General features: G+C 51.1%; 1 protein-coding gene across 2 annotated transcripts in view; it reads left to right on the forward strand.

The window, feature by feature from the left end:
* Positions 1-24,058, forward strand: part of Prdm2 (PR/SET domain 2) — a 109,688-nt gene extending 85,630 nt beyond the window's left edge. For both annotated transcript variants that reach the window (XM_063235546.1, XM_063235540.1), the window contains 2 exons: positions 17,408-17,551; positions 22,170-24,058. In XM_063235546.1, coding sequence (XP_063091616.1) covers positions 17,408-17,551; positions 22,170-22,195 — 170 coding nt within the window. In that variant the 3' untranslated portion in view covers positions 22,196-24,058. The remainder of the gene's footprint in view (positions 1-17,407; positions 17,552-22,169) is intronic.
* The last annotated feature ends 1,168 nt before the right edge of the window (positions 24,059-25,226 follow it).

Here is a 25,226-nt window from a genome sequence, read left to right on the forward strand (position 1 = left end):
CAGGATTAGGGCCTGGAGGGGGCAGGTAAAGACTTCATTTACTTAACTGGAGTAAGAATAAGAATTGGAAAAACTTATCAGGACTTTGCATTGAATTACTTGCTGCGGTTGCAGAAATTACATTCAATCATGAGCTGCTAAACGGGGCTTGGAAATACTTTTATTAGAATAAATTTGTTGATCTGTTGCAGTAATAGGATTTGCACATGCTTGCATTTTCTGCCTCACTTGCGCCAGCTGGGTTTCTTTTCAGCTCTCTCCAATAGTAATGCAGAACGCAGGCGGATGTCACCGAGAACATAAACATTTTATAGAGGACATTAGCACCTCGGTGTGCCTTCCCATGTCCAGTCAACAAACCATGGCAAGAAGCCACATTTCTAAATGCCCCTTGATGGCTTCTACCCGAGTTCCTTACTGAGTGGAGTGAGGACTGGAATGTTGCTTTGGTAACAACCAACTCCTGGGACTTAGGACAGGTTGACATTCTAGACAGCAGCACCCTTAAGAACATTTCCATATCAATCTTTAGACAGAAACTACTGTATAACCTGGAATTCGATGTAGCTGCTTAATGTTAGCATTAATCATGAATGTAGATTTTTCAATAGGATTCATTTGGAAAAGGCTTGGAATTTGCTGTACAGGTAAATTAATAGTCGGTATGAGCTTTACAGTTAATGGCAATTTTACTTTTTAACTTAAGAACAGTTGCAAGTCAAAGCAGTTGGATTTGTTAGTATTTCACTTGGCCAAAACGGATTTTAATATTTTGTACTGGAATGAAGTTATTTAAAACTCATATGGAGTCAATTTGCCTTGCAGTAACATTCCCTTCTCGCTTTATTTTTATAATTACAACCAATTCTTGCCAGCCCAGCTAGAGGGTAGGAACATTTTCAGATGGCTTTTATTTCCAAGCTATTATTGGACTTGTGAATTCAGGCACATTCTCCTGTAGTGATTCAGTTGGTCTGCCATTCAGAAAACATCTCCAAATGGTCAGTCTGTATCATCAGAGTGGTAACCTGTGTCTCATGACCTCTTCTGCAGGGCCAGAGAGCAGTCGTGTATGCTGGAGCTTTGAGAGACTGCTTTTGATTCAGCAGGCCCTGGGGAGGAAGTCGAGGCAGTAGTCCGGTGGTTCTTACCCAGGGGGCTGTGCTCTGAGTGTATCATGTGACTTGGCTCATTTTGATCTCTTCTCAGTCTGAGCCAGATAATACTTGCAGGTAACCTCATTAAGTCAGAGAGGAGTGGCATCTCTTTAGGTCTGTCCCACAGCTATGAATGGGGATCTCCAAACCCACATGCTAATCACAGGGTCATTGTGCTCCCCTGTGATCTCAAGCCATCTACTTGGGTTTCAGAGTGCCTTGAATGCAGGTGATGCTGATGTCATTGCCTAGGTGGTGGGTGGTTTTGCAAAGAGGTGGAATAGTGTAGTGGATGTAAGCGTTGGCTTTGACCTCTTGCAGATCTAGGATGTCATTCCCTGGGTTCCGTTTGTGATAGGCTGAGCCTGAGCTTCCTGGTTTACGTGGAGTCACACTTTGCCCTCTCCTTCCCATGGTCTGGGTGTTGAATGATGTGACATGTGTTCTAGGACAGATTCAGTGAAGTGGCCATGATGGCGCTGTAATAACAGACCTCAGCGGGTGCCACTAAATTACCTCCCTGGGCTCAATGACCTGCCGCAGGTGAGGGGAGGCAGATGATGAACTTGGACGTTGATGGTCACTGAGATACTTTTAGGGGAGGCTGCTGAAGAAACAACACTTCTCCACAGTCTCGAAAGAAACACGGTTCGCGGGAACTGCGGAACTTCTTACAGTATCGCCCTTCCCCGCTTTTTAAAACTGCAGGCCAGTGTTTCACCTTGGCTTGAAGGCTCCTTGTATCCGCCCTAGTACTCCCTCTTGGGAAATGATGCCCCCTGAGCTGATTCCGACATCTTGCCCCACACAACTGTGCAGTAGCTGCAGACAAGAACGGGGCTTTCCGACTGCCTACTTCCTGATTCACTTGTAGCTCTTGGTTCTTTGCTGAACATGTGCTTTCTGGACAGCAAAGTGTCGGCATGATCAAAACAGATTCCTTTTTCTATTACAAGCTCCTAGAATGCGTGCCTTGAGTGATTTGTTGGAGACTGAGTTTGGTGAAAGCGTAGTTAATTCCTTCCTGGGTGATGGTTTAGAGTAAGTTTTCTGTCTGATAGCTCATGATAACAATTGCTGAATCCTCAGAGCTTTAGGCAGGTCCCTACAGATCCCTAGAGGTTCCTGAAGTTCCACTAGCAGGGGCTAGTGAACCTGCTGGATGATTTTCTCTTTGTGATTTGGGGTATTGCCCCAGAAGTCTTTCTGAATTTCTGTAGCCACTATATAGGTTTGCAGGTAAGAGTTTTATGTTCTTCGTTGATATTTTAGGTTCCTTTGACTGTTGCAATTGGTGAAATCAAGTCTACAGTAACTTTGCTTTAGTGTAGAAGTCAACTGTTTGATGTATCTCAGTACTTGTGTCACATAGTTGAACTGTGTACAGTGCTAAATTCATCATTATCATTAGTGATGTTTATCTTTTTGAAAATATTTTTAAAAGGTACTGATAGAGCCCCTTAGTGCTAGCCGAAACACCTGCATCGGAACCACCTGAGTGGTTTAGTAAGCATTTCTGACCACTAAATCATGGTCTCTGCGATAAGACTTGAAATCTTCATTATGTCGGCTTCTCAAATGAGAGTTCTCTCCATCTCAAGGAAAGAAAACAAAATGAATGCCATGGATCACCCATCTCATTAATTTGCTTGCAACTTTTCAATTCTTTCCTCTGTTTATTTACAGTGTCTGTTGATATATCTACAGCACGCCTAGTTCTCAGAGCACCTTCACCTTTACCTGTATTTTTCCTTATGTCTTGTAACCGTCCGGTGACAGGGAAATGGGGACTGTGCTGTCAGAGCTGAAATGGAATTGAGGATTTGCCAATGTGTCGGCGTCTTTCTGAGAAGGAAGTTATGAGTTTGGTCCTTTTTTAGGACAAGTACACAATGCCTACCATGCTCCCCTAGCACGTGCTGGTGCCCCCAGATGCTTAGCACCTACTCTATTTGAAATAAGAAAAAACAAAACAAAACAAAGCAAACAAACAAAAAAAAACACCAAGCAGTCTTCGGGGACAGTAGAGTCAAATTACCACTCCTCTTCAGTGACTTAGTTACATGATGCCTGCTCATGACTTTTTGTGTTAAATGTGAGTCTTGAGGCAGCTAATTGCTGAGCACCGAGTATGGAGCATTGTTTCAATAATAATTGATGTCAGATTGAAAGAAAAGGATGTGGCGATTGCCAGCTATAATCAGTATCAAAGAGTTACTGTTTCAGGGCATTGTCCTGGTTAAGAATGCATAATAACAGCTAATCAGTAAACCAAACAGTAAACACAGAACAAAACTGATTAATTCAAAGGTACTAGGGAAATCATATTCTCCCCTTGCCAATATATACTGGCCCATATACCAAGGATCTGGTCTTCCTGGGCTTTGACTATAACTGAACAATCTGGACCTCACAGAGTAGAATTACTCAAATGCTTCTGGATTTTAGGTTTTTGTTTTCCCAATTTGGGGACCTGTAAACAATGCCTCCTTTTGGCACCTGCTATAATTCAGTATCCTAACACCTAACATATCCTAAGGACTCCTTCTGGTAGAGCCATCCAGAACACATGGTGACAGGTGATTTTCCTTTCCTAGTTTTTAGGCTCAAAATAAAGAAGCCCCTCTTGTTAGAACTTCAACATCAGTGGACTTTGGAGGTGCCATTTGCATTTGGTTGGTGAATAAAGCTTTTCCCTAAACTGGATGGGGCAGCCCAGTATCACTGTGATTTCTTCACGATGCCTCTGAGTCCCACCCCTCAGAGCTGCTGAGGAAGGTGATTGAGCCAACGAAACCCAAGGTTAACAGAAATGGCCACTTGGATGAGGGAAGCACAGAAGTCTCAAGTATCCTTCTTGGTCATTTGGTCCAGGGTGTGAGCCATGGCCGAGGAAGAATTGACAGGAGGGCATTTTGCAGACCACAAGGCCCTGGAGGGTGGCGTGGTACCAGAAATCCTCTTGGATTTTGTGACAGTGCCCAGTGTAGATGAAATGACCCAGTTGAAACAGCCCACATAGTTGGGGGACTATGCTTGCCTCTGCAGTCCTGACCACCACTTCCAGGGAAAGCCCAGTGCTGACATTCCAAGCACCTTAGTTAAATGCATGCCAGAGGTCAACTGCATTTGTTCCCAGACCAGTTTATGCCACTCACATGTATTATTGTACTTGTATGGTTTAATGAGATGCTATCTTTATCCAAACTGATGACAGCATAGAGTTGTTTTATGAAAGCAACTTGAAAACCAGTGGAATGCTTCTTAGGCTTAGTAATTTACTTAAAAATCGCAATCCAATTAAGTGTGGATAGGAATTAAAATATGCATGCGGGAGGCAGGGTGGAGATCGCATAGCATAGGAAGATTTTTGTAGTGGTCATTTTTATGCTCACCCAGCTTTAAAAACTGGAGATCTTAGATGATACAGTGAAAAAAGGCAGGTGCAGGTCTTGGCCCTTCATTCATTCATTCAGTAATACCAGGCACTGTGTGTTGGATAGAGTCGTGACCAAAGCAGAGAATCCACTTTTATGGAACTCACACTTCCGTGAGACACTAACAGGACTATCCAGCGCATCAGATGATGTATGCTACAGAAAGAGGTAAAGTAGGGGGTGGGGGACAGAGTTCTAGAGTAGAAATGGGGGACGAGAGACACTCACCTTAAAATCTAGGAGTCAGAGACAGCCTGGCCAAAAAAAGGATTGCCGAAGATTTGGAGATGAGGGAAGCGGACTGAGCAGAGGAGAGCAACACATCTGGCAGTACAGAGCTCCTGGGGTGGGAGTCTCCTTAGAATGGGGCGAGGTCAGAGACTACCCTGGGCCACTTGTCAGGGGATATGCCAGCCACTGTAAAGATTTGGCCTTTACTCTGCACGGAAGTCATTGTGGGGATTGCAGGAGAGTAATATAGTATAAAGTGCATTTTGAAAGTAGCACTCTGCTGGTCTGTTACGAGCAGATTGGGAAGGGGCAAAAGTAACCTGACAGGAAGCAAATGGAGTGGCCAGGTGAGAATTAACTGGGGTGCAGCAGTGGGGTGGTGTAGCCATGGGATTCTGGATTTCTTTTGAAGGTAGAACCACAAGTTGTCTGAGGATGGGAGCCCGTGTACAGAGGCTGTGTGTGGTGAGGGTGGGACTGAAGGTGTGTTAAGTTCCAGATCCCACGTAGTCAATCAAGGGAGAGCTGGAAGCAAAGGTGAGCAGGTGTGGTCAGAAGAATGGAAAATGGAGTCTTGGGAATCTTCTGGCTCAACTGGTGTTAAAAACACAGGATTAGGAACCTTAGAGAGTGGGCATAGAGGAAGAGAAGACACCCAGAGAGCCTCTAAACTGATGCTCGACAGAACTGGAAGCAAGCCAAAGCAAGAGGGAAATTGCACCCGAGAGATGCGGAAGGAGCAGGTGGGTCAGTGCTGCCAGGGTCATACAGTGAGGAGTGAGAACTGGCTGGGGAACCCTGCCCCTCCGCCTCTGCAGGAAGCGCTTCCTTGGGTTGGGGTCCAGAGGAGAAAAGTTAGGCAGGGGAGCAGCTAGCAGTGTTTTAAGGTGGAGAAAATGACCTTGCATCCCTGGAAGCCATCCAATGTGGAAAGGCAGCTGATGTAGAGAGGAGGAAGAGGCGGATGCCCGGAGCCCCACCCCTCTACTGTGAGGGGCAGAGGAGTGGGTGTCGGGTCTGGTGGGGCAGAGGGGTAGAAAGAGATCTGCGGCAGGAATGAGGCAGTCGTCTTCCTGTGCAGGGAGGCAAGGTCACCAGTGGAGAATGACAATGGGGAGGTGTTCGAGGTCAGGGGGCAAAATGCAGCAGCCGCCCAGATAGAGCAAGAGGCCAAGAGTTCCAGGGTTAGAGGAGGGTTGCCAGGAGGCCGTGGAGCCTGCTTCGGTTTGAAATGTGACCCAACGGCTTGGCCATGAGCTTTTCGTTCATCATGAACATAAGCAAGTACACGCACGTGGAGGTGTCTGGTTGAGGTTGAAGAGTTGGTGGAGGGGAGGGCACAGTGTGGATTCTCTGCTCTGGAGCCAACCTCTGCTGGGCCGAATCACAGTCAAGAGTCCATCCCTGAAGACCCTACTTTGAGCTCTGTCTGCCTCGGACCCTGTGCAGGCAGGCATCCCTGGCTACCCATGGTTGGCCCTGCACCTGTGCTATGAAGGACATTGCCCTGAGAGGGAGGGTGACTTGCTGGGAGGGAGGGTGGCAAGGCTGGGACTGTCACTCCACATCTGGTACTTTCTGCTCCCAAGGAGCATGGGTCAAGCCAGGCAGTCAGGAGGTCCCTGGTATCCTCTGAGGTGAGGGAGGGCACAGCAGGCAAGGACAGGGACCTGAGTAAGGACATGGCATGGACCGAAGTGACATCCACTGCAGATGGCTCGGCTGGAGCCCTTGAGGGAGGGGCTGGAACAGGGTGCACATTATCAAGTTCCAGTCTTGTCCCTGGGCCCCTGACTTGTCCAGGAAGACAGATGAGGCACAACCACTAACATATTTGGGAGAAATGGGGGGGAGGGTCCTCAGGAAAACCATTTGATACCCATGTCCAAAATCAAGGCCCTTTCCTTGACTGCTCACAAACCCTCAGATCTGCTGCTTGTGAGAGATTAGAGACTTCTTGTAAACAGATCCCACGGCACAGGCACATACCTGTAGCCCTAGAGACTAAGCAGACAGAGGCACAATTGCAAGTTCGAGGCCAGCTGAGCCCCTGTCTCAAAATTTAAAAATGAGGCACATAGCTGAGTGGTAGTGCACTCCTGGGTTCAATCCCCAGTATCTGAGGATTGGGGAGAGGAGAAATAAAAAAGTCCCAAGAAAGAGACGAGTCCTTAACCTCTTGTCTTGTTCCAATTTGTCAGCTCTTAAACCCCCATGTATGAAACTTGTTTTGAGCCTGAGGCACGAGGGGAAGGCAGGAAAGAGTGAGAGTAACAGATTGTCTCCCTGTCTCAGTGGTGGGCTTCAGAAGCAGTAGTCTAACTGTCTTTTTAGCCTTGGGGATGAAATTACTTTGGTTCCGCCTCCCTCCCTCCTGTGGAGTAAAGCAAAACACCACCTGGTAAAGTGAGACAGATCACCAAATGTGCTCCAGATGTTCTGTGGCCCCCACGTTTGAGGCTGTGGACAGGAAGCTCAGGCAGGTCTGTGTCTGCATGGCTGTCACGCTACACACAGGGTACTGTGGTGAGGCCCCTTGTGCTGAGCTCTGGCAGGCTTTTTCTCTCAGTCCTAGTTGCAGTTTGTAATGCTGTGTTACACAAATACTGACCTTCCCCTTCTGCAGCCTATGTCCTGCAAGGGCAGAGACCAGCTCACTCTGATTCCTCGCTGTGTACCCAGAGTCGCTTACAATTGGCTCTCTACATCTGCATGTTCCAACCACGAATAGCAAACACCAGTGAGAAGACTGCGTCCATACTGAACCTGTACAGACTTCTTTCCTTGTCTTTACTGTCCAGGCAACACAGTATGTGCAGTCCTACCCCAGGCTGTGTAAGGGAGTTGACCATCCATAGATCTTGGTGTTGGATGGGGGATTCCTGGAACTACCACAGGTACCAAGGGATCACTGTACTAGGTGCCTGGTGGGCTCACATTGATAAGGGACAATTTAACACCTAGCTGTGTGTCACGTGTGCACAAGAAGGCTTGTGCACCTGAGGGCTCCCATCATTGTGCTCTGTAACAGCACAGCACGTGTGCAACACTGACAACCTAACTTGGAAAGAGAAGACTTAAATGGAATTCAGGACATATTGTTCCCTGTGCCTGGCTTTAGAGAACTTCTGCTCCAAAACGTTAAATTCAAAGAATAGTTTTGATGCTTAGAGAGCTCCCCCTGAGGCTCAGTGTAGGTCTCAGTGAAGCAGACTCCACGGAGAGCTCCTTTGCATGCTCGGTATCTGTGTGGCCCCCCAACTTATCACTCTGTACTAGCACAGAGGAGGTGGCTAGGATGCACCCGATCAGTGGCAGAAAAGGCGTCTGGGGTGCATGGCAAGCTATGCGAGTCCTCTTCTGTGAATCTGTACCGCCTGGCATAAAAGCTCAGGAACCTACCTGTTTGGCTTCTCGAGCCTGTGCTCTGTAGGTGAACGGCTTAGGCTTCAGTCCTGGCTCTTATTCTCGGACAAATTGCCTCATGTCCCTGTGTCTTGGCTCTTAGTCTGATATGCAAAAGTTCTTGTGAAGGTTAACTTCGTTGTTCCACGTCAGACACTTGGCACAGGGTAAACAAGTGCCGGTTGCTGTGATACAAATGACCCCCAGGACACATTTGACATCCAGGACCAGTTCCACGGGGCACAGGGTGCCAGATTCTAGTAACTCGGAGAGAATATCCAGCGGGTTGGCCCGGAGCCCTTGGGCTCCCTGAACAGCATCTGGCTGGGCCAAGCCTCTGTGCCCCTCTTCGAGGAGCCTCTTTCTCCCCAAGTGAGTGACTCCCAGCTCAACAGGGCACAGGATGTGGTGAGGGCTAAGCAGCCCAGTATGGGGTCACGTGCGAGTTACTTGAGCTCTGACTGCCTGGTCTCTACCATGCTCCATCCTGTTTGAGGCTCCAGGAGGCAGGGTTCAGGGCTTGGGGCAGGAGCGGGGAGAAGGCACAGGAGCAGGCTCTCCCTCCTGTCCCAGTGCACAGTGCCCAGTGCCTTTGGGCAGCGTCATCTACCCCACTGACTAAACAGAAAACCCTGCAGAGAGCAGCCACCTCTGTCCTTGTTATCCTCGGACCTGTACGCATGCTGTGCCGTCTTCAGAGACCTGGGGATCAGATGCTACATTCTAGAAACCCTAGAACCAGTGCAGTTGTGACACAGGCTTGGGGGAACCTTTAGTCCCAACAATCTAAATCTTGCAAGGGTTGAGTTTTTCTTCATCCTGCATGTTGACCTCGTCTTTTAAGTGCTTCAGCCTTGATCATTGCTCATAGAGGAAGCGGTGACCCCAGGAGTCCTAGTGTCAAAAGAGCTTCTCTGTGTGGATCTGGAGGAGACTAGTCCCTCTCCTGCTGTTGTTAGGAATCTGCTTTTCCTACATTCGTGGTTCCTACGTGTTTGTATTTGCTTCTGTTTTCTCTCTCAGCTTTCTTCCCATTCTTGGAAGTTTCCTTTGTAAGAAAGTGGTCTGTTTTGGCTTAGCTGGAGGGAAAAGGAGGAACAGAGTTGGAATGGGGCATTTGGGGGTGAGCGGGAGTGGTGGGAAGCTGCGAGCCACTCTTCTGCCAAGCGGGGCCTCTCTGCTCAAGCTGGCCATAGCAGGGGCCTTGGTGTGTTTCCCTGACCTGAATCCCTGTGCTGAGCATAGTGTTGTGTGTGTGTGGTCTGTTGGAGAGGCCTGAGAGCTGCAGAGTTGGGTTCATAGCACCCTAAAAATGGGGGCTAACTCCCATGATTTGAATGGCACTTCGGCAATGAGCAAAAGGAGAGAATCCAGGTGACTGCAGAAGTTGGTTCTTGAGCCGCAGAGACAGGAAGAACTGTATCAGGAGTCTGGCTCCAGGTTTGCTGTTCATTTGCTCAGGGAGCTGTCCCCGTGTACCCCTTTGTGCCAGGCAAGGCGGCTCCCCTGTAGGTGAGAAATGAATTGATTCAAAGTACTCCTAGAGGCCTCCCATTCCAAGGGGACAGTCACTTAGCACAGGTGCCCTGGGTCCCAAGCTCCTTCCTAAATGTGTTAGGGCTCTTCCTACCTTTCCTCCCCACCTTTGCACCCCCAAATAGATAGCGAGCTCATTGTGTACCCTTCTCGGAACAGTATGTCACATGACCGTGAGCCAGTTTAGTTTGCCCGCCTGAAAGTGAGCTCCCGGTGACACCATCCTGTCCTGCAGGAAGCAGGCAGTCTGGGCAGGGGTTCCCTGCTGGCCGCTGCCCATGGCTGAGGTCATCCCGGGCTGGGAGGATGAGCCAGCCTTCCCGATAACTGGGTCAGGAGTTACGAGCCTGTCACATCCTGGGTACTTGGCGCTCAGGCAGAACAGATTGGAGAACTCTGAAAGCTTCAGGCTTTGCCCAGCAGCCCCATGGGACGGGACAGAGGGGTCTTCCCTGTGCCTGTGGGGAAACTAGCCAGGAGACCCAGGGCAGCCACCCTTAGAGCTGCTGAGGAAAAAGGTGCCTGCTGAGGGGCAGCTTCTGCCCTGCGTGAGTGCCAGATGGGACTCCTGCTCGTTTCTGCTCACACCTTGCTGTGACCCCTGACCAGTGAGTTGGCCCTCTGTGCTGCTGTCCACTCAGTCACTAAAGGGTACACGTATCATCCCTTGTGGTCAGGGAGACTGAGTAAGCGCCCTGCCAGGCTGTGCATGCCAACTCCCTGGTGTATGTGACTCAGGCATGACAGAGCCCTCGAGTGTCCCAACCTGGAGGAATCTCAGCAGTGGTCCAGGCCAGAGAGGCCTCCTCCCCTCATGAGCTCCTGTATTTTCCGAGCCTCAGCCCCGCATAGAAAGTTGGTGTTTGGCACCAGCCCCTGCGCTGTGGTCCAAGCTCTGGCCTGGCTGCCCAGGGATGGCGCCTACAGCCTCTGTGTGCCTTGCCTGGCAGCTGCAGGACCAACGTACCCATGAAAGCTGATGCTGGGTCCACTGGCCACACTGAGCAGTAGGATGGAACCCCATGGCCCACAATGCCAGACTGTACCCCAGACCAACTAAATGCAAACATTAGGGAGTGAGTGGCATAATTGCCCTGGGGGTCCAGTGAGCATCATGTTTGTTCCAGGACTCCCCAGAGCTAGGCAGCTTCCAGCCCAAGTCACACCCCCGCACTTGTTCTATGGCCGGCGATCTGCATCCTCCTCAGGGTTGTTCGGGAATTTCTATCTTCACCACTACAAGGGCTGTTGGGGTCAGGTATGGAGCTGTAGCAGATGGTCCTGAGTGAGAGCTGGGAGCTGGGGGAGCCCCTCACCTCTTGGAGCCTCTGCTCCTCTGTTTGTAACAAAGGATCTTTGCAGTCTGGAGATGTGAGAAACTTTTGCAAAGAACATGAAGTACCTCCCAGCACAGTTACGTGCTTAGTGAATGATACTATTGCATTTCTTCCCTGTTTGACATCCACATTTTATAGTCAAGTCAGCTGGGCTCAGAGAGGCCACACAGCAAGCCAGCAACAGAGCTGTAAGACTGGCCTGGGCTTCTGAATCCCAGCCCTCTGCTCCCTCCCGCGCCTGCCTGGCTTCTCTCTCTGCCCTTCCCCCACCTCACTCCCAGGCTGAGGGCTTTATTTGCATATCTGAATGGAAGGGGCTTCCCTGGAGAGCTGGGGGATGTGTCCATCATTCCTGGAAGTGGCCAGTGGTCACAGCCCTTCACCCAGCCCACCTGGAAAGTCGGTGCCCTCTCAGGCTGGACCTCTCTAGCCCAGGCTCCCACACCTTCTACCTCTCTCCTGCCTCCAGCTGAAGTGCAGAACATCAGGCGCTGACTCTGACTGCTCTTGGAATTTACCCGAGAAGCCCTCCCGACATGGCAGGAGGAGGAGGAGGTGCAAGGAGGGTTGTGGGCAGGCAGGGGTCTCACCAGAATGCACTAGTGTCTGATCGTGGCCAGTGAGGGACCTGAAGGAGGGGACCCCGGCACCTTTGAACCTGCAGCTGCTCTCTTCCTTTGACAGAGGCCTCTGTACCACACCTCCAGTTCCTCTTCCTGTCTTCTCTTGAATATGCACTCCTGTGTTTGTCTCCAAAGCCCAAATCTGCCCCCTGCAGCTGTCTCAGCCCCCCTGAAATGCTTTTTTGTCTCTCCAGGCTACACAGTCAGTAAACTATGTTTCATTCACAAAAACTTCCACAGGCAAAGCACCTGGCACCCGGCAGCCACCGCCTTCATCCAGCACCATAATATGTAGCCATTCTGCCTCCTGGGAGCTGGTCAGTGTTGTTGCTGCCGGGGACACATCAGTAATGCTAGGAGAGTATAATCCCTGGAGACGGTACCCTGCTGATCAAGGCTTCCGAGTGCTGCCTAGGCCCAGGTGTTGTACCTGTGCCCTTTGCATTGTCCTGCCCCATCTGTGCAGCTTGGGGGCGGGCTGATGATGCCTGAGGTGCCTTTGTGTCCTCAAGGCCCATAATGTTTTGGTCTACAGATTGGTGGAGGGCAGGCGGTGGGCACATCCTGTAGGTGGACGCACTGCCCTGAGCAGGGTCTGTGATAGCTCCGGAGCAACCTTGCCCAGTGCCACCTCTGTTTCTGTGACCACCAGTGGCTGTGTAGGAAAATCTTAGTGTGTAATACTGTGCGTTGTGCTTTCTAAAAACAGCTACCACTGAGTTTGTTCCACCCTCTTGATTTGTCAGTTGTAGGACGAGTTCATGCATTTCACTGACTGTCCTAGACGGAGGTCTGTAGGTTCCCATTAAGTCCGTCTTCTCACTTTCACACTAAATAGGTGCAGATTTCTCAGTGTAAGAAAGCCTTCCAGCCGGGACATGACAGAGGCTGGGATCGTACATTTCTCCATTGCTTAACTTTTGAGGCTGTGCTGTTCATTCACTCATACTAGGTGTTCAGGATGCGGTGATGAGCTAAACCCAAGCAAGTTCTGCCATCCCAGACCACATGGTCTCCTGGGCAGACCCACGTCCATCCAGTTGTCACAAGTCCCCAGGGAATTGCATCTAAGGGACTTGTGCCAAAAGAATCTGACTAAGCGCCACCCTACACAAGAGGATGGCCAGAGAAGTGTCCTGCTGCTGATTGGCCATAAACGTGGAGAGAGTCCAGCACCCAGGTCTGATTGGGGTGTAAAGTAAGGGTAGTGTGTGGCAAGCATGCAGCTGAAGGTTTGGACTTAGTGTGGCCTGGGCTCCTCCAGAACCATCTGCAGCCTGAGGCACCATTCTTTGTGGCAGCTTTGAAATCAGTGGGCCTTGGCCATGGAGGATCCTGACCTCCTCCTGAGTCCCTGGCTGTTCTCCTGGATTGCAAAGGTTCAGGGGCTCCTGGCTAAGTGAGGGCTGGCTTGTTGAAAACTACCTGCATCTGTCTCTGAGGCCACCATAGCCCGTGGAGACCAGCCTATGACAACTGTGCTTGCCCATGCTGGCATCGGGAGCCACTCCTAACGGTGTGTGTATACGTGTGTGTTGTGGGATGGCTGAGCACACATCGAGGAGTCTGTGTATAGAGGCACTAGGTCTGCCGTGCCTGCATGGTGAGCTCGACCTGGGAGCCTTGCATGGCCCTGTCAGTGATCCCCTCCAGAGGCACCAGTGAGGGGCGTCTTACCTGTCATTTTAGACTTCTGCTTCCTTTCTTCCTTCACTCACCCACTCCCCTCACCCCTGCATTGTTGTGCCACACACTGGCTGTCTGCACCCCAGTTCAGGTAGCCTTTGTGCAGCTCCTGTGCCAGCTGTGAGTACATCCAGTCCGGCCCTCAGGGACCCTTTGAGCTGGTGGTGGAGATGGAGAGTGAGGAAACAGACAGCTCAGCGGGCAGGGAGCTGCTGTGAGTGAGTGGAAGGTTCAGAAGGAACAGAGGATGCCAGAGATGCCCAGAGGGTGATGTGCTGGAGAGGAGCAGGAGCCGAGGCAGGGGACAAGTTAGGGAAGTTGGAGAGGTGTCTTGGGGAGGGCACACTGGTTGAGGAAGAAAGCGTGGAAAGAGGAGGCAGGGCTGGGAGCAAGCCAGGCCTGGGCACCAAAGTTCAAAGAGCCTGGCCTCACTGAGAGACGGGCCCCGTTCATTGGGGAAGGGGAATTCCAGGGCAAGGAGTGACACGCTGTCTTAACTGTGTGCAAGGCCTTGGCAGTGACACAGTGCAGTGTCAAGTGTCCAGTGGTCCTTATGGAGGCCACTCTCATTGCTTGGTAGAGAATAGCTTGAGAAGGAAAGATGGAAATGGGGAGCCATGAAGCAGCCATTGCACTGACACTATGAAAGTTGGTCACTCTGTAGGGGTGCGGGCATCGACATTGGGAAGGCAGAGAAGTGTGTGGGTTTGCAGATAGTGTCAAGGGACTCAGAGGTGATTAGCTGGGGTAAAGCATGGGGATGTGAGGGACTCCATACTCAGTGCACACTGCTCTTCCCTGCACACAGCTGAAACAAGTGTGGCTGGATGGTTTCCAAGTCCACGGCCAAGTGCAAGCCACAGAAAGAGTGGAAAAGGAAGGCAAAGCTTTGTTCGGCTTTGGCTATAATAGCTATGTTGTTGCTGGGGAGGGGTGAGGGTACAAGTTATCAAGGTGGCACAAGGTGGCCCACTGGGGCCATGCTAAAGTTTCCATGGCCTTAGCTGCATGGAAGTGCCCAGGAGGAGGCCTGCACAGGAGTTAAGGCCAGATGCTGTCTGACCCAAATACAAGCTCAGAAGTCTCCTGGATATTCAGCTTTTGAGGACAGGTCAGGGCCTTGGTCACCTGGTGCTCTGACCCTCCGGGCTTGTACTATGTCCTTATATCCCACCAGATATATTGCGTGTGTAATCTCCCCACCAGGTGACACCCTGGCTGGGAGAAAGCACCCCTACCTTGGAAATAGTTGTGTGGCTGTAGCTTAGGAGCCAATGGGGTGGAAGAGATGTGACCAGGAGCAGAGAACTGCCATCAGCTGGAGGAGGCGGGGTGGTCATGCTTTCCTTCTGTCCCATGAGTCCATATTTTCATTTTATAGATGTGCAGGGTGCTAGCGGAGAGAGAAGCTGGGAATCAGTGACGCGGGCCTGTCTGCCTACATAGTCCCTATTGGTCCACACACTCCAGTGTAGCTATTTTCCAAGAACTGCACCTCGGGGGAAGCCCTACTATGGTGCTAGGTCTGCTCCCCAGCAGAAGGCAAGAGTCCAAGCTGACCTCATCTCCAGGCATGTCCCCCTTCCCAGGATGTATCGCCTGCCTGAAGTGTCAGGCTCCCTCTGGAACCCCACCAGCCCAAAGGGGGCTACTAGTGGTGCAGATCAGTGGACCTCTCAGGGCCTTGTGCTCCTGCAGGCCTTGGTCCCCATCTGGAGCACCAGCTTTGCTGGGCTTTGGGCCTCAGTTTCCTGCTGACTCTTGCTCGGGGGAGTGGAACAATCATGAGCTTTGAATGCAGAGTACAGGAAAGAATTCGGCCAGAGGAAGTTGGGCCTGCCTGTGAATACAGATTTACTGAGGGCTCCTTATCAGCTTTGGTGGTTGTTCTCCCTTACCATGGGTCTATTCTCTGTGGTTTCAGTTACTTTCTGGGATCTGAAAACTTGAGAAATAATAACTTTTCAATTGCTTGCTGCTCTGAGTGGTGTGATAGAATCTTAGGCCACCCCTGCTCCTTGTTACTTAGGACAGGAATCATCCTTTATCCAGCGTCTCCATACTGTATATGCTACCCACCTGTTAGTCACTTAGTTCTCTATTGGGTAACCAGTTGTCACAGTGTCACAGAACTCATGTTCAGGCAACTCTTACTTAACAGTGTCTCCACGATGATGTTGGTAACTCAGGTGTGCCTAGATGAAGCTGGGAAATGCTTCCTTTTAAGTGAAAAGGTGAAAATACAGTAAGATTTTAAGAGGGAGAACACATTCACATAACTTCTTGTTTTATTTTGCTTTTACTAGATATTGAATCTAGGTCCTTTATACTGAGCTATATCTCAGCCTTTAAAATTTTTTTTTTTTAAATTTTGAAACAGGGTCTCAGTAGATCACTAAGTTAGCCAGGATAGGCTCAAACTTAAGATCCACCTGCCTCAGCCTCCCAGAGTGCTGGGGCTATATAGAGTTATACCACAGTGCCTGTAACTTTTATTACAGTATATTGTTACCACCATTCTATGTTGTCATCAATTATTAAGTTTGTAACAATTTAAAAATTATACTTTCCATAGGGACGTTTGTTTGGGAAGCAACGGTGTATATGGAGCTTGGCACTGTAGCTGCAGTGCAAGCAACCACTGGGGACCTTGGAATGAATCCCTGGTGGCTTACTGAGACCTACTGTGTTAGTACTTTGGCTGCATGACACTGTGGGGGGTCTATCCTGTGCCTTGTAGGGTTTACTGTCTTCTTGGCCTGCCATATGCCAGTGTCAGTTCCCCTCAACCAGAAATGTCTCCAGATGTGACCAAATATGTGCCCTAGGAGAACCATGGATATATGGATGTTTATTTTTTTTATTTAGTTATGTTGTTGTTTTGTTTAGCTTTGCTTTGTTTTGTTTTGTTTTGTTTTGTTTTGTTTTGTGGAACTGTCCTTAAACTCACTGCATAGCCCAGACAAGCCTCCGACCTGCAGAACTCCTCCTGCCTCAGCCTCCCGTGCTGGAATTACAGACCTGCACCACCACACCCACCTGTGGACCGATGATTGGAGCCCTCCTCATTGCCCTGTCCCGGTTGAGGCTGACCCCTTTCTCATCTCTCCAGCCTTAAGCAGAGCCAGCGCCAGGCAGGCTTCCATTTCCCCTTCCCCTCCCCTGACCTCACTGCTTGGGTCACAGCCAGCCTGCCTCCCCATCCTTCAGTCCAGGGGACGGACAGTGACAGTCACAGGGCTCTCGGGGTTCCATGTTCCCGCCTATAAATTAAGGATGGTAACCGTCCTCCTTGGTGGGCATATGGAGAGCAAGATGGTCTGTGTCCGTGAAACACTCAGCCCGTGCTGGGCGTGCAGGCAGTGCCCTGCGGTTCTTACCCAACCAGTGTTTGTGTCTGTTTGCTAAGCAGAGGTGCAGCAGCCAACCAAGGCTCCGGAGGAGGCAGGTGACAAGTCAGTGTCACAGGAGGGTGGGGGCCTGTGGAGGGACACTTCACCCAGAATTAAACAAGGGCGGCTTTCTAAACTTTTCAAAGCTTTTCTGAAACGAATCCCATTTAATGGGATGTCATTAGAAACAGGGCCAAACTGCTTCCGAAGGTGCTGGGTCCCTTCTCTGTTGGGAGCCACATCACACCTCCAGATGCCTGACTCCGGGGGCCCAGGATGAATGCTGAACACCACTTTGGGGTGGGAGGGAATGTGTGGCCGGCTGTCCCCAGGCAGGCGTGTTTGTGCCTCAGCAGCCATGGCCTGGGGAGCGGATCTGAGGGCATCAAAGCTGACCTCTTGCTATGGCCAGCGTTCACTGTGGCTCACCTGCATGTCTCCTGCGGTCCAGGGGGCCAGGATGGCCTGGCCTCAGGTGTCCAACAAATGCCGTCCTGCTCCAGCCTTGGAGGCAGTAGCCAGCACTAAGGGCACCGCACCCTCTGGCAATCTCGGGGTCATGGGCTGCGTTCCTGACGGTGTGTCATTCCTCTTCCTGTACAGCTATAGCCTCCGCCTGGCGTCCCGATGCCCTCCACCGGCCACCCCGTACATCACCAGGCAGTGCAGGAAGGCCAAGGCCCCAGCTGCAACCCAGTACCAGGGACCCTTCCTCAAGGAGTAGACGCTTTGCCTGCTCCCTGACAGGTAGGAGGTAGGACACGGCCGCTATGGCCCTGGTGGGTGGCTCTTGGGACCGAGGGAACTGGGTAAGGTTCTGGGTGGGAAAGAAGGATGTTGTTGGGCAGGAGGAATGCTGGGCTATGGCCAGGCTCATGGCCTCCCTCCAGGAGGAGACTTAGTGGCCAGGACTGTAGAATCTGTTCCATCAGTGTTCAAACCCAGTTCTGCCACTCACCACTTAGAGGAAGTCAGGTGATTCCTCCAATCTCTCTGAGCCTCAGTTTCCACATCTGTAAAATGGGTCTGCAATAGAGCCTACTTCATATGGTGCTTTGTGACAACTACCTGTGTCAGATGTTTGCTGAGCACGTCGGCACTAGGGAAGTACTAGCTATCACTGTAATGATGATGATGATTAGCACTTATACCCAGTACTCAGTTGGAGTTTCTAGTCTTATGATATATTTCAAAGTAAAAATAATACTAATCCATATTTCTGATGAACACACATAGTCACTTTTTAAGTTTTCTGTTGGTAAAAACCAGGAAGCCAAACTTTTCTTTCTGGGTGTCTGGGCTTTGTCCTGCAAGCAGGCTGGACTCCCTGTTTGTGACACCACAGCAGAATTGCACTCATTGTGTCCTCAACTTCCACATCCAGGGCATCCCAGGTGTTGGAAGAACTGGGGCACAGGAATAGACAAGACCCAGGGGCCAGCCCACATCAGGCCCACACTGCTGGGAGGAGAAGTCAGTGTTCTGCAGGACAACCCAGGCTGGGTTTAGGAACTCTGGGGCTTTTCATGTGACAGGGACCCCGTACCTCTCTCCTCCCTCCAGCAATTGAGTGTCTGAGATTGGTCTTACTCCTTTGGGCCTGGGAGGTGTGAAAATACAGCCTTTATCTTCCAGAATGAGCCTGTCTGTGTCACCTGACAGGCGAGATGACCCTGAACTTGACCCTGTGGAGCAGGGTGGAGTTGGGCTCTAAATAGCAGGGACCTAGGAGACCCCAGAGGGGAACCCTCGTGTCCACCTACTGTACAGATGGAAAAACGGAGGTCCAGGGAGGTTCAGCTCGGTTGGAGTCTTGTGGTAAATGGGAGGCAGTGCCAGACTGAGCACATGTCTCGTGAGGATGGCCGCTGCATGAGCCGCTGGGCTAAGGACATGTAGAGCAAGGCTGCCACCCCGCAGGCTGCTCTGTGCCGTGAGGAGGAGCAGGGTGCAACGCACTGACTTCCTAGACACAGGACCACTGCAGTCCCCAGATGATGACAGCGATGACCATGATGACGATGATGATGTGGCCATGGCCTTATCAGCTCCGACCTTCCCCGAGGCCAGGGCCAGGCACCATCCTGGACACCGCCTTTCTGTACTTTTGAGCACATGCAGCATCCCAGGCTAACTGTGCAAATGAAGAGAGGCCAGATTTAACTTGTGTGTGCAACTCACAGCCTCTGTTTGCTCACCAACAAGGTTCCAAACCTAACAGTTTAATTTTTTAATGACCGTTACTTGTGCCTTGAAATCTTAACTTTTTCTATTTTTAAAATTTGGGCTTACCCCAAGCCTCCTAGAAGGTGGTAGGTACTTAATTGACTTTATCACTCACTGTTTGAGTCTGCTTGGGCTACTATAATAGAACACCACACATACAACACGTTTTATTTCCTGACCATTCTCCAGGCTGCAAGTCTAAGACCTGGGTGTTGTCTGGTCAGGCTCATGGGTGGGCCCTCTTCCAGGCTTACAAGTGGCCATCTGGTCACTGTGTCCTCACTTTTGGGGGAGGGTAGAGGGTAACCTCCCTCTACCAATCCTACCCTGGATGCCCACCTATAAGACCTCATCGACCCCTAATGTTGTCCCCAGTGCCCATCTCCTAATAGCATCACACTGGGGGTCAGGGGTCCCACCTTTGAATTTTAGGGGGACACCACTCAGTCCACAGCACAGTTGAACACAGCACAGAATGATTTTTTAGAATGCTGCAGCAAAGGGTTTTAGCCTAGGAATGTATGTGCAGGTCAACAGTATCATTTTAGGAGGGAAACTGAGGCACAGGGGCTTGGGGCAGAACTGGCATCAGAACACTGGACTTCAGGTGGGCTGTGCCCCCTGATGCCGAGCTCTATGTGGCTCCATGGAGGGGGCACTCGCAAAGAAGCCCAGGCCCTGGTCACTGTCTCCTGCTGCCCCGTGGGATTCAAGGCTCTGCCCAGCCAATCAGGCAACCTGAACCTCGCAGGATAGGGCACAGGGAGCTGCTCCTCTGCGCCCTGCTTCCGGTCCCCTTGCTGCCACTCCTTTTTCTGGTCTCTGGCTCAGCTGCCAGCTTTCCGCCCACTTCCAGGTAGAGGGTGGTGCCCACTGGCTAGGGCAGCAAAGACTGCCCTGTGTGTTCATTCTGTCTTTTCTTCTCTTTCCCACCCTCAGCCAGCAGACTTCTGCCCAGAGGGCTAGAGGGCGAGGCCAGGAAAGGGACCCCTGCCCCTCGCCACTGGCACAACCTCCTCTCGGTGGTTGCTGCTCCTCTGCCTGAGCCTGGTGATGCTGGAGCTCTCTGGGGGGCAGGTTCCCCATGCTGACCATCTTGCTGGGAGGGTGTTAAGCTCCCCCACTCCCCATCTCCTGATAGGCAGCCTCTTCTTCCCTCCCAGCATGCCTTGCAGTGTGAGTCCACCCTCAGCCCCTGCTGTATACAGGGACCCCTCCAAGGCTGGGGGCCCTGGCAAGAGGGTTTCTTTTGTGGAACCTGCTTGACCCATGGGAAACCCACCCCTCACTGACTGCGCCAGGCTGACTGAGGTCACAAGCTGCTCCCAGCTGGCCCCTGTCTGTGTGTGCGCATCTATCTGTTTGTGGTATCAGGGTTTGAACCCAGGGTCTTTTCAGTTCTGGTTTTTTTTTTTTTTTGTCTTTTTCATTTTTATTGTTACCGGGGATCGAACTCACGACCGCCTGCTTGCAAGGCAGGTGCTTATGCCGCTGAGCTAGATCCCCAGCCCCTGAACCCAGGGTCTTTTCTCTAAACTATATTCCCTGCCCTTTCTAAATTTGAGACATTCAGTTTCCCTGGCTCAACTCCAACTTTCGATCTTTCTGTCTCAGCCTCCCACAGTGCTGGGATTACAGGCAGACGCCACCAAGTCCCTTTTGAGCAGCAGCTCCCCATTACCTTTGACCTCAGAGGACGGAGGTGGAGAAGTGGGGGTTTGGCACCACATTGCCTGGGTTTAGACTCTGTCCCTCACTTACCAACTGCATCAGCCCAGGCAAGGCAACTTCTTAGTGACCCGGGTACCTTCTCCATCGCATGGACACCATGACAGCCCACCCTTGTAGGATGAAGGCTGGGGTGCGCTTTAAACCTTCCCTGCCTGGAGAAAGGGGTCAGTAGTGTGAGCTACACTGGTCACCGTTATGGAACCCCCTATAGTGATGTGGCAAGTCCCCCCAGTAGTACCTCCCTACCCAGAGATGCTCATGGAAAGCCCCCCTCATGCCTGATGAAGACCAAACCTGATGGTCAGAGGTCACCTTACTTCAGCCCCAAGTCATCAACCAGAGATAGTTTCCAGGGCTGGTGGCCCTTCCCTGTCCCACTTGGACTCTGCCTTCCTTTGTTCCCCCCTGCAGCCAGGTCACAGGTCACTGGGCCCGGCTGATACCTAATCGTACCCCTGGGTCAGGGAGCCTCCCTGTCACAGCACCCCAGTACCATCCCAGGCAGCCTTCCCGGCCCCACCCCGGGGCTGGGGGAGTTGGGTGGACAGACCCAGGTGGTCTCTGCAGCAGAGACCTGACTCCAGGCTCTGTGTCTGCGTCCCTGGCAGGGTGCCTCATGTTTCTGCTTCAGGTCACCTACCTGTCAAAGGGCCTGTCACGGCTGGGTGCGTCCTGATAAAAATTCTCTCCGAGCCACTACTTCCTTCACGGGGCCTGCTTCGAGGTATCAGATGAATTCACAGGAAGGGCAACCACAGGGAAAATCACACAACAAAGCCCGCTGGAACTGAACACAGGGATCCCGTGGGCCTGCACTCACGCTGCCTGGCCTGCCCCTACTGGAGGTGTGCACCAGGGAGGCTGTCTGCACAGGGCATGTGCACACCCTGCCACCCCATTTCCACTCGCCAGAAACATGCGCGGACCTGCGCGGACATGTCCTGCTACAGAAATGACCCGGCAGCTTCACTCCTCCCGGTGCCAGCTGCCATCTGTTAGAGGGATCCGTGTGGCCCGGGACTGACAGAGCCATGATCACAGAGCTGCTAGGCTTTTCTCTAATTAACATTAAATTCTCTATTTAAATTTAAAAATGAGCAAAGCCAACCTAGGTGACAGCGATGGGGGTGACCATTGCTTCCAGCTGGTGACGGCCAGCGGTTCCCTGAAGGGTTTGTGGGTGTGGGCCAGTGAGGGCCTCCTCGTGTTGCTTCTTCATCCGGTACCGGGCTTGCTGATGTGTTCCTTGAAAATCCATCAGGCTGTGTTTTTTTTTTTTCTTCTGTGTGCACGATGTGTGTTAGTACATATTTTAATTTTTAAAATTAAGAGATAATGCACAAAGAGCCAGTGATTGACACTGAGTACCTGACCATCACGGTTCTCTCGCATTTCTTTTTCTCCCCAGCACCTGAAGTGACCTGGAATCAGTGAAGCCAAAGGGACTGGCAGGCTACCCTGCAGGGAGCACCGACCCACCCCAGCTGCGTGAGCCCGCGACAGAAAGGGAGAGTGTGTGCGTGCATGTGTGCGTGGTGCATGTGCATACGTCTGTGCGTGGTGCGTGTGTGTGCGTCTGTCCATCCGTGCAGGTGCATGCACATGGTCTTCAGACACAGGCCCTGAACCCCGGGGAGGCAGGAAGATGGCCACTCTAGTGTCCTCTGGAAAGACCCTCGGGGACAGCCCTGGGACTGTGCTCTGCAGCTCACCCTTCCTGTCTGGGTGAGGCCTCTCCTACTATGCAGTTTTTCAAGAGCTCCTTGACCCTGCTTTCAGCTTCGAGTTGTTTGCTGTTGCAGGGACTTTGGTCTGATCCCGGGGGTCTGCTTCAGTCCCATCTGAGGAAGGCCTTCAGGAAGAGGCAGGTTTCCCTACAGTGCATCCGCCTAAGCTCTCCCCAAACATCTCTGGGAATCAATAAGTACACCCATTGGGGTCAAGCCTGAACCCTTGGCCCCTACACTTGGAAAATCCCCCCTTTCCTGCCTGTACTATTCGAGTTGCTGATTCCTGTTTCCAGGTTTGACATTCTAGTCACACTGCTCTTGAGTCTTTGCAGAGAACACCAAAAGCAGGTACCTCCAGGGGAAGGTCTGTCCCCATCTGTAGACGTGGCTCCTCCCCTAGGACCAGCAGGCTTCAAAGAAGGAGTGTGGGAGAGGGGCCTGGCCTGGGGCCCCGTTACGATGCTTGGTGGGACCATCCACACCTTTAGCATCTGCGATTCTCGGTTAGCTGCCATGGCGAACAAACAAACACCCCCAAGAAGTAGGAAATGGGAAACAGTGGAAGGATGGAAAGCACAGGGGGAAGAAGAAGGAGGAGACAAAGGAGATTCCAGAGACCGTAATTTGCTTGCCAGGGAACGATGGGCTGACCCCTGCTCTCTGGTGGACAGTCCATGTCTTGGAGAAACGGGTGACTGAGCTCGGAGTTGGGACCGGTTCAGTGAGGTTCTTGGGTTTTGTGCCTTTGGGGCAGACCCCGGACAAGGATGCCTGAGGCCGCTTTGGTGCTGTTCTCCCAGCTCCGCTCCAGAAGTGATGTGTGAAACCCAAAGTGCAAGGAGGGGACGCGGGAGGGTCGTCACATAATAAAGGGATATTCTTTTCAGGGCTACTATGGTTGATGTTGCAACTCTGTAAATATGTATGTAGACACTTTTAAAAGCACGTATTTATGTCCCTGACTGTAAATGCCCCATTTTTAAAGTTTTATAACATGTTATTTAATTAATCAGTTGACTGGCTGCAATATGGGGTCCGATAATTGTCCAGGAGAGGGGTCTCATGCGATCCTCATATGGGCAGAAAAGTAATGCCGATCATTGGCCAATACCACAGTTTTCCTGTCTCCCACCCAGCTCAATTCTGTCCTTTGTTTGACTTCTCATGAACTGGAATCCTTTTGCGCGCTCCGACAGTTAACCCTCACAAGCATGTAGAAGTTGTAGCTGTTCCTTACTCTGATGACACAGTTTTGTCCCATAACCGCTCACATTCATGGACTGCACCCCAGCCCCTCTGCTCCGAGGGGCTCCCCTGTCAGCCGCAGGGGAAGCTCACGAACCCAAAGCCTCAAAGTCATCTCTGCCAATGGCGAACTGTGGGAGACGCTTCTGGGGTTTTGGGGGATACTCTCTTCTGCATGTGCAAAGGCGCAGGTCACCGTTCAGTACTCCCAATCATGAGAAAGAGTGGAGGTCTTCCAGCGTGGATTGGATCACAGAAGAAGGCGGTTTTGTATCTGCCATGTGAAGGAAACGAACAATAAAAGTGCAAACAGCGATTGTAAGGACGGGTGTGGCTGTGGTGATCATTTTGGTGCCTGTGACTTGTCCTCGTGCTGGTGGTTTCGGAGTCTGTGCCATGGGAATTGGGTGGGCTTCACTCCAGCTGTGGAGGAACTGGGACTCTGAGGAGATTCATGCTGGTGTCCCGGCTGGTGCCCGAAGCTGCTCTGCTTTCAAGTCAGAAAATAAAGCCACTATGCTAAGACTAGAAAGGGCTCCGGTGATTACAAGTGTGTTCATTCCTTTAAGCAGCCTTCCTGAGATTTAATTCACCTACCAAACAATTTCCTCACTTACATATACCGCTGGCGGTTTGTTTGCCTTTACAGTACTTGGTATTGACCCTAGTGCTCTTATATCGCTAGCCTCTTTTATTTTTCATTTTGAGAGAGAGTCTTGCTAAATTGTACAGGCTGGGTGAGGACTTGTGATCTTCCTGCCCCAGCCTCCTGAGTAGCTGGGGATCACAAGCACATGCCACGGTGCCCACCTGTTTGTTGTGTTCTATTTAGAGCTCTGTAGCCATCATTGCCATCAATGTTAGGACCTTTTCATCACCTGCCAAGGAAAATGGGTACCCATTAGCAGTCACTCCCCATCTCCCCCAGATGCCTAGCCACAAATCAAGGTTTCTGTCCCCAGGGATTTGTCTATCTTGGACGCTCCACAAAAGTGAAACCATGTAATATGTAGCCTTTTGTGACAGGCTTCTTTTACTTCACATAATGTTTCCTGGTTGTAGCATATATTGACAGTTCATTCCTTTTGAAGCCTCAGTGTATCACTGAATGGATATACCACATTTCATCTGTCAGGTGATGGACTTTTGGACCACTGACACTGTTTTGACCATTTTGACCATTGCACTGTGAATGTCTGTGTAGAAGTTTTTGTGCAAACAGGTTTTCTTGGGTATATATCTAGGAGGAAAAAAACAGGTCATGAGGTCGCTCTGTTATTGAATACTTTTAGGTACTGCCATACTGTTTTCCAGAGCGGCCCCATTATTCACTTTCCCACAGCAATGTTTGAGGAGTTTAGTTTCTCTCTACATCTTTGCCAGCACATGTGTTGTCTGTTTTAGCCATCCTGGGGAGGTGAGTGCAGATACGTTCTGTGAAACCCTTCCTCTTCTATCTGGTCACACATCCTCGCAGAGTTGGGTACCAG

The sequence above is a fragment of the Cavia porcellus genome, unplaced genomic scaffold (assembly GCF_034190915.1).
Source record: "Cavia porcellus strain 051 isolate PalLab524CR breed Dunkin Hartley unplaced genomic scaffold, mCavPor4.1 scaffold_25, whole genome shotgun sequence".
NCBI lineage: Eukaryota > Metazoa > Chordata > Mammalia > Rodentia > Caviidae > Cavia > Cavia porcellus.